Raw genomic sequence first — 14929 nt, forward strand, 5'->3', positions numbered from 1 at the left:
GATTATCGAAAGCTCAATTGGGTTGGAAACTCATCAAGGATTTATCACACTATCCAATGATTATATCGGTAGTTTTTGATGTCTTGATCAAGGTTATAATGACATGTATAGGTGAACTTGTGTTTGATGAACTAGTTGTTATGTTTGGCTTGTAAATATGGTAATATGGTTGGTGTTTTTATTTTCAAATTGATTCATGGTTTAAATGGCCAAAGTGGTATGTGTTGGCATGGTTGAAATGTGGTCAATTAGGTTATGTGTTGATATGGAATTTAGTTAAGGTTGTTTGGATGAGACATGATCATTTTGATGCAAACATAAATATGAATGTTTGGTTGTGTTTGAGGTGCCTAAATGACATATTGGTTAAATGGACTTATGGTATATTGAAATGGTCTTATTATGCATATTTTGGCATGTTTTGATGCCTTGATCATAAATTCACTTGGCTTGTAGGTACTTGTTGAAATTGGGTGAAAGAAAAGGCTTGATTTTGGCCTATTTCTTGTCCACACGGCCTAAGACACGGGCATGTGTCTCAGTCGTGTATGACACACGACTAGGTGACACGATCGTGTGTCCCCTGTAGGTTGTTAATGGTTGCTTTTTGAAAGTTACACGGCCTAGTACACGACCTAACATATGAGCGTGTGAGGATATTCTGAGAGATACACGGCCTGACACACGGGCGTGTAGCTTGGCCGTGTGACCCAAGTCAGAGAGTTACACGAGCACAAACACGGGTTGGAATACGGCCGTGTGTCCCTATTTCGACTATTACTCGGCCTGAGACATGGGTGTGTGTCTCAGCCGTGTGAGTCACATGGCTTGGCCACACGGCCGTGTAACCCCTATAGTTCAAATTTTTTGGCTTTTTTCTAAACCCTCTAATTGTTTTCGATTTAGTCCCGAATCATTTCTAAAGTGAATCTAAGGCCTCAAGGGCTCGAATAAAGGACGATATGCATGTATTTGATTGAATTATGATATGATTTATCTAATGTTTGGAAATGAATGTTTTATGTTAGGATTGTACAGTAATGCTCCGTAACCCTATTTCGGCTACAGATATGGGTTAGGGGTGTTACAACCACCATATAGTAAAAATTATATTAAAATCTTGGGAAGATTTAGAATGTTAAAAGCATATAAAAAAATTCGAAAAATTGTTCAATATGTTTGCATAAATATTTATATAAATTGAAATGATTTGAACATATATGGTAAATTCAACTCAATGGATAATAGTTGAAGGAAGATTATAAAATGATCAAAAATACCCATATGCATTTTTATAAAAGGACCATGATCAAAGTTTGCTTATTATTGTTAAAACTCCTAAAAAGATCAAAATATATTTTTTCAAAGTTTTTCCTCACTCATAACATTATTCTTTTTCCCTTCGCTAAGAATTTTTTTCCACAAGGTTTTTATCTTAATAAAATTTTATCGAGATATATTATCTACCAATAAACATTCAAGAGGGAATATTATGAAATTTTAGGACTCTAATGTCCATTAGAAATAAAATTTTATATCTTCTATACTTTTTATGTTTATAATATAGATTTTGGGGAAGTTTTACAACATCCTATTGATTTCTTTTGTTGTCTTTATTATTTATTTGATAAAAAAATTAATAAAAATTTGATGATGAATTAGTGTTATTGGTTTCAATTGCTTCCGCGCAATCGAAACAACGATGGTATGGAGGCTAAAATGGATAAAGTTAACGTTGTGAGTATTCTTTTTTCCGGTCCCGTTCACACCTTTCTTCTCTTTCTGTAACGCGAACCCTCTCTCTCTCTCTCTGTGAAAAAGACAAAAACCTTGGAAGTATCTCATCCTTCCATTTCCATCCTACTCCGCCCTATCTCCCTTCCCTTCCCTTAAAAACGATAGGTTTACCCTCAGCCCATCCCCAGATCTAACCCCTTTTCTTCTCCCAACCAGATAATCCCATTTAGAGAAACGAAAAATGTGTCCGGTTCGTTCAGATCCCATCCACAGATTCCACTCCCTGCCACTCGATCACTTCGACCGTCTTCCCGACTCTCTCCTTCTTTTAATCTTCAACAAGATCGGCGACGTTAAAGCTCTCGGCCGATGCTGCCTTGTCTCCCGTCGTTTCCATTCCCTCGTCCCTCAAGTTGATAACGTTCTCGTTCGTGTCGATTGTGTCATCTCCGACGACGATTCTTCCCCCTCTTCCTCATCCTCCGACAAGTCACGTCCCGCCGGTCCCTTCTCCAACTTCTTGCGTCTCGTCTTCGGAGGCATTGTTAAACCCCTTCAAGCTTTGGGTCAATTCCTCGGCCCTAAACGCTCCCTTCTCAATGAAACGGTTAACGCCCCTTCCTCTTCCTCATCCGTCGGTCGCGGCGCTGATGATGATGATGCCGAAATGGGCCAAGCTGGTGTCACCCACCATTCCCCTACTCAAGTGCTTAGAAATTTCAGCGAGATTCGTTTCCTCCGAATCGAATTACCCAGCGGCGAGTTAGGAATTGACGATGGAGTTCTGTTGAAATGGAGAGCAGATTTCGGATCAACCCTTGATAACTGCATCATCCTTGGAGCTGCCTCCGTTATTAATGACGTGCATTCGCAAGTATCGGAGTATGGCAACGATGGGTTTTGCAGCAACAATAGCATTACCGGCAACGGTGATGATAATGGGAGTATTCCAGAGTCGTTTTATACCAATGGAGGCTTGAAATTAAGGGTTGTTTGGACGATTAGTTCGTTAATCGCAGCATCAGCAAGGCATTACTTACTTCAACCGATAATTGCTGAGCATAGGACGCTGGATACCTTGGTTTTAACCGATGCGGATGGACAAGGGGTGCTTCGTATGAACAGGGATCAGCTTGAGGAGTTGAGAGTCAAGCCATTATCGGCTTCTTCAGCTTCCAAAAGGACGCAGGTGCCGGCATTGAATATGAGGCTTTGGTATGCCCCTCATTTGGAATTGCCAAACGGGGTTGTATTAAAAGGTGCTACTTTAGTTGCAATTAGGCCCAGTGAGCAATCTGCTTCTAGAAAAGAGGTCTCCGATGCTTCTTGGTTATCAACTGCTTTCGAAGAGCCTTATGGGACTGCTGCGAAGATGCTGATTAAGAGAAGGACGTATTGTTTGGAGATGAACTCCTTTTGATACCCTGCAACGGTAAAACTCTCATATGCTTGAAATACTTGTCTATGCTGATTAATTTGTTACATGACTTTATGTTCACCATTAGTCCTTTAGATATATGGTTTTAAAATATAAATATGCTGTTGAATCTTGATGTCTTCTGGTTCTATTATGATCGTTTTGATTTGTATAATTCATTGTGAATTAGAGGGGAGAGCAAACATGATTATGCTAGGAAGCATCTCGGAATGCATGCGCTGCCTGAAATCTAACTAGCATACCTTAGCATCTTCATTCCTTTTTTGAGTTTTGGATCTGCATTCATATGGTTTATCTATTCATCTATTCTGAATTCAAAGTTCATTTTGCATTGATCAGGGAGAGCAGTCAAGCACAATGGTCAAGGGGAAGAAGATAGCATGCTTTTTGAAAGCTGATGACCAAACAACAATTTTGTTACATGTTGCAGCTTAATCTCGGTGCTGTGTCCCATGGAAGCAAAACCTTGCTTGGGACCACCTGTGAAAGCAATCCATGAATGTTGATAATGCACTGCAAGCGTTTCGGCTTTTGTGCTTCAACTGATAGCCTAATGCACTTGCTGCTTGTTTTTATTTCCGGCATATGCTTGTACGAGAGCACACCTGTGATCAGATTGATGTTGTAAGAGCTTTGAATTTGTAGCCTTTTTAACTCTGATCCCTCTTTTATGTGTATATTGTAGGTATGAAGATGTGATGCTTTATGTTATATGCTTATGAAGTTCATAAAGAAATGTAGTTTGCAACTTAGCTTTTAGCTTTCGTTGGATAAACTTATTGTAATTTTTTCAAAGTTAATGGATACTTTATGGTCACAATCTTGGCAAATTCAGTTTAAGCAGATGCTGCAGACGCCTGGTAGAGGTTGGAACGTGGATGTTGCTGCGGCTGTTATTCCATTACATTAGTTGTGATACAAATCCAGGTGATGATAAATCGATATGTGCCACTTTGAAAAACTTAGGTGGTGAAAGGGATCTTGGTGTGGTATTAGTCAAACTGGATTTTTGAGTCTTGTATATTGTTTAGCTCATTATGTGTTTAAAAGTGAATTCAATTTGCAATATATAAAATGTGCATTTTGATCGAGTTCTGGTTCATTGATTCATGTTCCAGTGAAGCCTGTCCTGCCCAATGTGATTAAAGATTGATTATTATATGCGGTGAATAAATTGTCTTCTATGTTAGACTTAGATGTATATTATATGTTTATGGGCGTGGAAACAACCAGTAGAGTTCCCGCATTTGATTTTCCTCATCATACATGAGAGAGAGAGACAGATGAATCAATTTCTTTGATTTTTATTTTTATTTTTTAAAATTTTCATATATATTTCATACTGTTGGGGAGTGTTGGCATGACATTTGGCAATAAAAGATTGTGGGGATCTGGCAGAGGCTGTACCAAAAATATGAGTAGCCATTTTCATCCTCTTGTTTTAAAATATTGATTGATTGGCCAAGTTTTTGTTTTATTTATTTATTTACAATAATATAATTAAGATTCAATTAGCTGGCTCTGCTCCTTTCTTCCATTTCATACTTGCGTGAATCAATCGTCCTTCAAAAAGAAATTACGCTTAATCAGGTATTGAAGAGTATCTCAAATACTCGCTTTAACTTCCGCCTTGATTGTTTATTTTATTTAAGATTACGGAACATATGAGGAAATGAAGGCCCACATGCTTATATGGAAAGGTTATTAAAAAAAAAAAACCTCACCTATTCCATAAAAAGAAAAATGCACTGTAACTTTTCTACTAAACTAATATCTAAAGTGAGCATTTTTAATCATTGTTTCTCACTAAACTGGAGGTGGGCTCTTATGATCACTATTAAAATTTAATCGGTATCATTAGACAATGATTAAGCTTTTAAAATACGTATACTAATGAATTATTCTCCCTTTTTTTTTCTTTCTAAATTCAGTAAAATAATCCATTTAAATGCAGGTGTTTTATAAAATAATATTTAAGTAGTTCTTAAGATATACTTATGAAAACTGGACCCTTATCATCATCATCATCAAACCAGTCCTGATTTCAGTTTTTCTCTCTTCATTCATGCTGCCACTCGTTTAGTGTTTAAGGTATCCTTTTTACAACATGCAAGAAAATGGGCTTCAATGTCTACCATTTTCTTCCTTATGCTCATTACCAAATCCACAATAACAGAGAGAGAGAGGGCACGTCTTTTGGAAGCTCTGTTGCGGGATAATAATAAGAAAGAATCTATAATTACACATTTGTCCGCTTCATTTTTTTGAAGCACTTTTGCAACTTATAAAAAAACAAGTTTTTCTTTATTATGAAAAGCAACTACTTACATTACCAACCAAAGGCCATTATCTCAGAAAGGAAAAAAAAAACAAAAACATGAAAAACTCTTATAGCAAATGGAAGTCGTGGCCAGTGGGCTCACGTGAAACTCAACAAGTGGAAATGATGTAAGCTCCCAAATTTAGAACAATCTCATCACGTGAACCCCAATCAAGAAAATTGGTTTGAAATGGGTATATAAATTTAGCAGGCTGAGAAGGTCATTCACAATCCAAATCATGGGGGGATGTACTGCTTTTATTGCCTCACTATCATCACAATCTTTGAAATATCTACAAGTGTCTAATACAATGTTATATTTAGAAGATGAAATCCAATAGATATAAGATTGAAATCTGTAATTCATTTTCTGAGAACTTAAAAGTCAGTTCAGATTGAAGTTCTGCTTACTTGTAAGTGGCATTGCTTGTCATACCCATAAACTAAAATGGGGTGAATGAACCAACCTCTGATAAGCTTATGCATTAAGCAAATTAACCATAACATATGCCTAAAATAATGGGAGTTTAAATACATTGGCATTTGATCGAAAATACCAAGCAAACCTTAACTTGCCCATTTTTGTGATGTAAGTGAAAGAAACCAAAAACTTAGTATGTTGTACATTAATTTTGATAACAAAGCACATATCTATAAACAAATTGGATAAACATACACGCAAAATACAGAAAAATCAGCTTTTACAAACTTATTAAGAACAAACTATACATCTATATACAAATATTATGCTAATCTTACTCAATGGTGTTCTCAAACTACATCTACTAAGGTTCCTCTAGCTATGAGAAACCAAATTTTGATAACATAATGGAGAGGTTTTCTTTTGCATGTACAATTGTTAATTCCATTGACCCTGCCTGACTTCAGCTAGTATTTTCAAGAGCCAGTAGTGTTTGGTTTGGAAGCTCTTGGATTTATTGTATGGTCTAACATTTGTTGAGTTCATAAATCCAAAAGGATAAGATAACAAGAAATCCCTTTCCTTTTTAAAATTTTTTTTCTGGTTTATTTCTTGTATGTTAAGATCTTGAGCATCTGGTCCAAGTGAAATACATACAAGACATGAAAATTTACTTTCCTAGTGAATGTCAAGAATAATATATCTTAAAGCATATATGAAAATGAGTAATTGGCAATCAAGAACATTGATATATCTGAAAAGCTTCTACATAGGCTCAAATTCCACTCTCCCCTACAAAGTTTCAGAGTTTAAGTGATGCCAAAAGCTAGCACTAGTCATTTTTGGTCTAGTTTATTTATGTTTTTTGATTAGTTAATTGTATATGACTTTAATTTGTGGCGATAATAATCTTTTTAGTTTGTCAAAGCTAGAAGAATACTCCTTTAATCACAGGAAGCTTTTCTAGTTTCCCAAGAATTTTAAAGTAAGAATAAGCTTTGTTGTTCTTTACTTGGATGCAAAGCATCTTACACATATTTACAGTGAAAAAAATATTATCTAAACTCTATTTTGATCATTCTTATTCAAAACATAACCTTCATCCAAATCATAGTCATCCTCCTTATCCTAAGGCCTATCCAAAATCAATTAAAGTAACTATAATTGATCACTAAAAAAAAAAAACAAACCTAGTTAACATAAATTAAAAGTAACAATATTTTAAACATTAAAAATAGCATTATCATCAACATTCCTCCTTGTTATTTTTAATGGAAACATCAAGATTTTTTCTTAAGACTTCAAACTTTGCCATAAGAAAAACTTTAGTCAAAATATTTGCAAGTTGGTCTTCTGAGCTGCAATGGACCAACTTTATTTTCTGATATAACTTCTCGAACAAAATGATACTTGATTTTTATATGCTTGGTTTTTTCATTGCAAATAGGATTTTTTGCCATTGCCATAATTGATTGATTGTCACACTTGATCTTAGTTGCCTGATTTTGAGTCAAGCTCAAATCGTTCAACAATTTCCTCAACCAAATTGTTTGATTCACAGTGGTTGCAACTGCAATATTTTTTGCTTTTTGCTGGCGGTTGTGCCATAGTTATTGTTGAGTATGACTCATATTTCAGTCAAAATTGAGAGATCATCTCCCAATTAAACTCTATTTATTTATTTATTTCAGTCGAACTTTGATTAGTCTAGATTATTTTATTATTATTTGACCTACGAATCTAGCCTATAAATAGGCTCTTTTACAACCTTAGAAAAACATCCATTAAAGATTAGAACTCATAACACTTTTTGAGGATTTTGTGTTTACGTTTTGAGGGTTCTTTGTTTTTGGGTTTAGGAGTTTAGTATTTAATCTCCATCTTTTGTATTCTTTGTTCTTTTAACATTATAAAGAAATTATATTCGCCTATGGTTTTTTATCCTCTTTGGAGGGGTTTATCCATGTTAAATTTGTGTGTTAAATTTTTCAAATTTTTTTCGCTATTTTTACTTGTTTGTTTCTTAATTGGGTCAATCTCTAATAAGTGGTATCAGGGCTAGCTCAATTTTCATAGACTAGCCCATTTAGAGATGACAACAAGGTTTGACATTGAGAAGTTCAATGGTGTCACAAATTTCAATCTATGGCAAGTTTAGATGATGACAATTTTAGTTCAGACCGGCCTGAAAAAGGTTGTTACCGGGAAAAAGCCTAAGAATCTAGATCAGACAGAATGAGAAAAGCTTGATAAAAATGCCCTGTTTACAATCCAGTTGTGCCTCATGAATAGGATATTGTTGGAGTATTGATGGAGAAAACCTCATCCGCCTTGTGGAAAGAGTTAGAAACTCTTTATGCGACTAAGTCTCTGGCTAACCGTTTAGTATTGAAACAACGTCTATTTACGTTTTGCAAGAACGAATGTGAGCTTTTTAGAAATCGCATTATTCAATTTATTACTCTTTTGAATGATTTAAAGAACATTGACGTTTAGATTGACGATAAAGATCAAGCTATGCTATTATTATGCTTTTTACCCCATTCATACAAGTCTTTTTGGAAGACCCTGATTTATGGCAGAGACAAACTCTCATTCGAGGATGTGAAGGGTCATTTGTTAAGTAAATACAAACTCGATAACGAGTTTGGTTCAGATAGCAAGGTATATAGGCAAGCTTTTATTTTGGTAGCATCAAAGAAATGAGACAAAATGTGTCGCTATTGTAAGAAGTTAGGTCACGTCAAAGTATATTTTTATAAACTGCGAAAAAAAGGGCTGCTGAGAGTAACGAGGAAGATGTAGTTGGTGCTAATTTGGCCGATGAAAGCGGTGATGATTTCTTGTTAGTGTCAACGAAGGATAGCTCTAAGCTTACATCTGAGTGGATCCTAGATTCAGGATGTTCTTTCCATATGTGTCCCAACAGAGAATGGTTCTCCACATACAATTTGATTGAGGGTGGAGTCGTGTGCATGAGAAACAATTCATCCAGTAAGATAATCGGTATTGGTACTGTTAAAATTAGAATGCATGATGGGATGATTAATACACTTTCAGATGTCAAACATGTACCTGATTTATGAAATAATCTCATCTCATTGAGTATTTTAGACTTGAAAGGTAAAAAGGTAAAAAGGATCAATAGTATTTATATTCTAGAAGGTTCTACAGTGACCGGTGAAACCAGACATCCCTCATTCGTTATGGAGTCTAAGTCAACTCGTTTGGAGCGGAGGCAACTTGCTCATAGGAGGGAAAAACATATGACCGTTTTGCATAAATCTAGAAAGAAGACTAATAATAAACATTATGTCCAGTCTAGTTACTTTCAAATACAACAACCAACTAATTAGTCTTCTGTAATTGATTTTATCAACCTTAGTAAAGCTACTGCCTTAGTTGAGTTTTTCATTTTGAGCTAATAGGGTTCTAACAATTTTGCAACTCCTCATATTTTTTTGGCATTTACTTAGCATAGTTTTGTTGAGAAATGAAAATTCTTTGTTTGGATTGAGAAATCTTGATCCTAAGAAAGTAGGACATCTCTCCAAAGTTCATAATTTCAAAGACTATCATTTGATCTTTGAATTGTTGCAAAGTTGCTCCCTACTATTAGTAAGTTATCAACATATAGAGAGACAACCAATAAGTCATTGTTATTAGTAGTCTTGGAAGACAATGTACACTCACTAGGACTTTTCTTGAAACCCAAACTCAACAAATGTTCACCTATTCTAGAATACCAAGCTCTTAGGGCTTGTTTCAATCTATATAAAGCATTTTTAGAAGAAAAATTGTATTTTTTCCCTTTAGGGACGAAACCTTCAGGTTTTTCAATGTAGATCTCCTCATAAAGATAATCGATTGCAAGAGCAGGATTAAATACGTGATTAATGAAGGGCTCACAAAAGGGCGAGTTTACTAGCTGCCCACTCTGAACTCCAAAATTGTATCTGTTCTACATGTGGAGAAGAATTGTCTAAAGTTCAGAATAAATGAACTTCAGTTTCAAAAGGATCAACAGAAATTTCATTGTGAGTAGACACTTGTTGACCCATTCAATTCACAAAAGAGACAAAACTTTCCTTTTGGAAATCCCAAGGGCAACATTTTTGGTCTTATTGTGGAATGAGTACTTGTAAGCTCCAAAGTTAGGTCTAGATTTAAGAAATGTTTCAACAAAGACTGATGGGTTCATCTTTCTTTTGTCTTGAATTCAAATTCTTCTAATTAAGTTCAGTTGTATGTAGGAATGAGCAGGAAGGGAATTAATAGGAAATTATTAAGAAATAATTTGATCTCCATCTTAACTGGTTCCTAAAAGAAGGAAAGGATTTCCCAAGGTCAATTGTGAGACATGAAAAAGGATAAAAAATCAATTGAGTAGCATCATGGTCGTAGTGCTTGGAAGCATTTATTTCAATACAAAGGCGATCTCATGATAGCGCCTCCTACCTCTTCTGCCTTACCTATGGCTTATATATAGAGAGAGGCCTAAGACCTATTAATTCAAGTATTAGTAAATGCTTCCATTTTATTTGGAATGCCTCCTATGTAAAGGCATGAATACCCTCTTTATATACTTTGTGAAGGATAATCTTCGCCACTAATCGACTTTTTAGTGCTTGTGCATAGCCTGTGGAACATGAAGCCAGAGGTTACGTCATTAATAGTTTTAAAAGCAAGGTCCACCACGTACTCGTCACAAGCAAAAGACATGTCTGCAACATGAAGCGAGAATTACGCATATAAGATTGAAACAAAGCTTCTTTCATCCAAAACATCTAGATTCGCCTGTTTTCCTCAAGTATCATGTAGACTTATTATTCTCTCTAGAGATCGGAGTAGTTGTACTTGAAAGCTCATGTTGCGATCAATCATTAAAGAGAGATTCAATGAAAGTTGAATAGGATTGGAACTAGCAGTTTCCGAAAACCCATAGACATCAACTTGAACCTTTTTAAAATATAAAAGATCTCTACTTCGTAAGTAGGGGAGAATTCTTATACATGTTGCGAAAAAGAAAAATATGGCAAACTCACTTTATCAAAGGAATAGGAATCACACTCACACTCATAGTGCAACCTCCCCTACTAATTAATCTTCTTAACAACAATGAGTTGATGCCATTGAAAAATGTTTATTTAACATGAATTTGAAATATTTTCCAACTTTTTTTGTGCTACTAAGGCTAATAATATTCTTATTATATTTGACCTGATGTCAAATGTAGTAGTAATTTCGGTCCATTTTCACACTCAAGGAATTTATTTTCTAGCCATTTTAGTATTTATTATTACATTGGTATTTAGCAGTCAGTAGTAAAAGTTCATAAAAAAGTGTTTTTAACATATTTTGTGAGTGTTGTGACCTATTAGGCTGATATAGGCCTTAGATAGTGCTAATTTGTGTAATTGAGTGTGTAGGATGATGATTTATAGACCCAATTAACATCTGAGCAATGGATGAGTGACGTACAAGCTTCCTAAGTAGTCAAAGCATGAAACGAAACCAAGGAGGCATAATTTGTATGTCATGTCAAGCTATAGACATTGTATGGTGCGACATAGGTCAATGTGATGCCCAAGTATATGAAGGATATTTTCATCCTTACAATTAACTTTATACAAAGACCTAGGACATGTCGAAGACCTAATTCGGGCTGCCAACACTCCTATAAATAAAACCTTAGAGGTTTGATGTAACTAAGTTATCTTAGATGCCTTAAAAAACCCTCGTAGTTTAGGAAGAGGGTTAAACTTAGTTTTCATTCATTTTTCATAAACTCTTTGTTCTTCTCTCTTGGAATCGGTTTCGATCCAAAAGTTCTTTTATTTAATTGAAGTATTTCAGTTATTTCTCTTTCATAAGCGATGATATTCGTTTATTCCAATCGAGAGATTAGTTACTCGGTGCTCTACTCGATATCAAATCAAGATTATTCTAATCTATTTTCTCTTTCAATTCAATCGTGTTCTTTACATTTTTTGTTCAATTGAGATTAAGATTATGAATAACACGAGTGGCTAAATCCCTTAGGGGAGATTAACGAATGGATAAGGACGTGATTAATGAAGGATTTAGGGTTTCCTGAAAGGATTAGTTGGTATAGATTACTCTCTCCTAAACCCTGAGCTTGACAACCTTAGGAAGTAATCATGGGTTAAATGAGATCGGGAGATAAGTTATGCCGAGAAAATCGTAGTTTATCCTGGTTGAGAAAGTAAGGTCGAAGGATAAGCGAATATTAACCAATCAATTAATCAGTTAGAGGAAAAGAGGTAATAATTTTTTTAATTGATAGCTAATCCACCATAAAACCCTAATATGAAGTTAATTACAAACCCTGAAATGAGTTAATTTTCCTGATTGGTTTTATCGATTTAGTCGTTTGTCTATTTTATTGTTTATTTATTTTAGTTATTTAATTTCTATTACTCATCCCTTTTATGATTTGTCATATTTTTGGAACACCGACACCTCCACGGCGCAGCAAAAATTAATTCATCCGACGATCCAAACCATGGATCCATGTGCGAGCAACGAATCGGGGTGAAATAAAAGTTTCAAAATTACCGAATCTTTAAACTGAGTAGACAGTGATGCTTCGGCAACGAGTATTCTGATCTACTATCAAACCAAGCCGTAACCTTTGATGACTCCAGCCTCTACGTAATCCACCTAGTTGACAATGAACAGAAGAAATCCCCAAAACTGTTTTGAGAAGACTTTTCTTGATGGCTGCTAGACCTTTTTTTTTTAAACAAAGGAAAAACGGGATTTTTAATTTTTTTAGGTTTTTTTAAAACACATTTTTTTAACCCTCTTATAATTGATATCTATATATAATGAATCATAATTCATTAAATATTTATTCGAACATAATAATCATAATTGAAATTAAATAAATATAACAATGTTTTAAACTGAAAATTATAATTACATTAATTATAATAATGATTTCGGTAAACTATATCTATTTGAATTTATATACGAACCAAATTCATATATTAATAGAACTATGTTCTCAATATGTGTACAACAACCTTGTACATATAATATGTTCGATATTTGATTACCCAATTAAATAAATTCTACAATTAATTTAATTCATGTGACAACTAAACACAATACCAACTATATTTTATTCCGTTCATTTCAACCATAAGGTGTGACCCTGTAGGTTCTTGTAACGTTAGTAGTAATACTAGAATGATTCTAATGTTACAAACAATGAGTGGCATCTAGCAATGCATCATTACTACCTAAGTTACAAGAAATCATGATTCGACATAACATTTTTGCGATTAACCTTTCATGCATTAATCCTTAAGTCCTTTATCTCTGGGTTGGACACAAGTCATGGAATAGTCACACTTGCATAGTCCATCTCATGTTCCTTGATATCTTGAGTAGACTATGATATACAAATAAGTATGACATCTCATATCAGCTTATTTGAGCATGGCCATGCATTTCTAGTCTCACTGAATTAAGTGGCCTAAGATATTACTCCCATTATGTAGGAGGGACTTATCCTATATCGATCAACCTTATCGATCTAGATAGATCGTGGTATATCCAACATCAGCCTTTATAAAACAACTAGTTACGGTGTACGTTTGACTATATCAAAATATACAACTCACGATGTTGGGATAATGATGATATCAAGCCTGAGGATTATATACATATTAATCACTATGAGTAATGTTGTGACAATTACATAATAATCCAAAAAACATACTCATAACATGTCAGTCCAATATGTTGTTCTCTAACATACATATTCATGCATTGATTTTGACACTCCATATCAATGACAACTCTTTATCATCAATCAACTACATGTTAGTCTTAATGCATTATTGTTGTCCTAGCCAAAAATAATACTTGACTAAGAACCTTTTAAGAATAATCATATTATTCTTAGGACATTAATATAAAACATTTTATTTATACATACAGAAAAGAAACTGAAATAATAATGGTAACACCTTATATTAATAAACATGATAAATTAAGTATGTTATTACAACCATCTCATGATTGATCTTTTGGGCATACTTTAACACATAGTATATGATTTAATTATTTCTATTTAGACTTACTATTGTAAAGAGATTTTTAATTGATTTATTTCATCCCCCCTTGGGTATGATCCTCAGAATACTTCATGCGCTTCGCTGTAAACACAAGCACTATATTACAATTTGACTCGTATACTTGCGGGCACCGCCAATTTAGTTTCTTATATTTTTGGTGTGATATTTTTACTATAAACGATAACACATTTATAAGCTGTCAAGTTGATGGCGTCGTTGCTGGGGAGGTTTCGACATTAAATCTGAAAATAGTTTTACAATTAATAAGATAAATAGGAACGTTAAAGCCTATAGATACGATATTTTTAAATTTTAATTATTTATTTTATCTGTTTAATTTCTTTTTAATTTTTCAAGTTATTTATGACCTGAAGTTGTGATACCCCAATCGAGCCATACCCATATCTAAAGTAGATCATTAGGTGCAATCGTTAGTCAATGAACACTGATCCACCCATGGTGATTAATTTACCCTAGAAGAATTCGTTATTTGAAGATCCACAAGAGTGACAAGTGAATATCCGGGAAGAAGTCTCAATGGATCAACAAACGCTGCACGAGTATGCCTTACCTACACTAGATGCGGTATGAGGCAGCATAGAACAACCGGTGATTAATGATAATAATTTTGAGATAAATATGGCCATGATCCAGATGATCCAAAATATACTGCAATTTATAGGAAATATGGTGGAAGACCCGGACCAACATTTGAAGCGGTTCTTAGAACTCTTCAACACCTTTAAGTACAATAGGGTATCCGATGAAGTTATGCGTCTTCGATTATTTTCATTCTCTTTATGTGATAACACAGATGATTGGCTAGAATCATTAGAATTGGGTTCCATTACAACATAGCATGATTTAGCGAAAAAATTAAAATTTCCCGATTAGTCGAACCATTT

The 14929-nt window shown here is 34.4% G+C and overlaps 1 protein-coding gene across 1 annotated transcript; it reads left to right on the top strand.

Annotated features, from left to right (window-relative positions):
* The first annotated feature begins 1654 nt into the window (after positions 1–1654).
* LOC107901877 (F-box protein At5g46170) lies at positions 1655–4266 on the top strand. The gene is made up of 2 exons (XM_041095486.1): positions 1655–3169; positions 3515–4266. The coding sequence occupies exon 1, from the start codon at positions 1979–1981 to the stop codon at positions 3155–3157; it is 1179 nt and encodes a 392-aa protein (XP_040951420.1). The 5' UTR covers positions 1655–1978; the 3' UTR covers positions 3158–3169; positions 3515–4266.
* Positions 4267–14929: the final 10663 nt, after the last annotated feature.

The sequence above is a fragment of the Gossypium hirsutum genome, chromosome D06, assembly GCF_007990345.1.
Source record: "Gossypium hirsutum isolate 1008001.06 chromosome D06, Gossypium_hirsutum_v2.1, whole genome shotgun sequence".
Classification (NCBI taxonomy): domain Eukaryota; kingdom Viridiplantae; phylum Streptophyta; class Magnoliopsida; order Malvales; family Malvaceae; genus Gossypium; species Gossypium hirsutum.

Excerpts from the sequence above, each read along its gene's own strand:
- LOC107901877 (XM_041095486.1), top strand. The coding sequence starts at position 1,979 with ATGTGTCCGGTTCGTTCAGATCCCATCCACAGATTCCACTCCCTGCCA.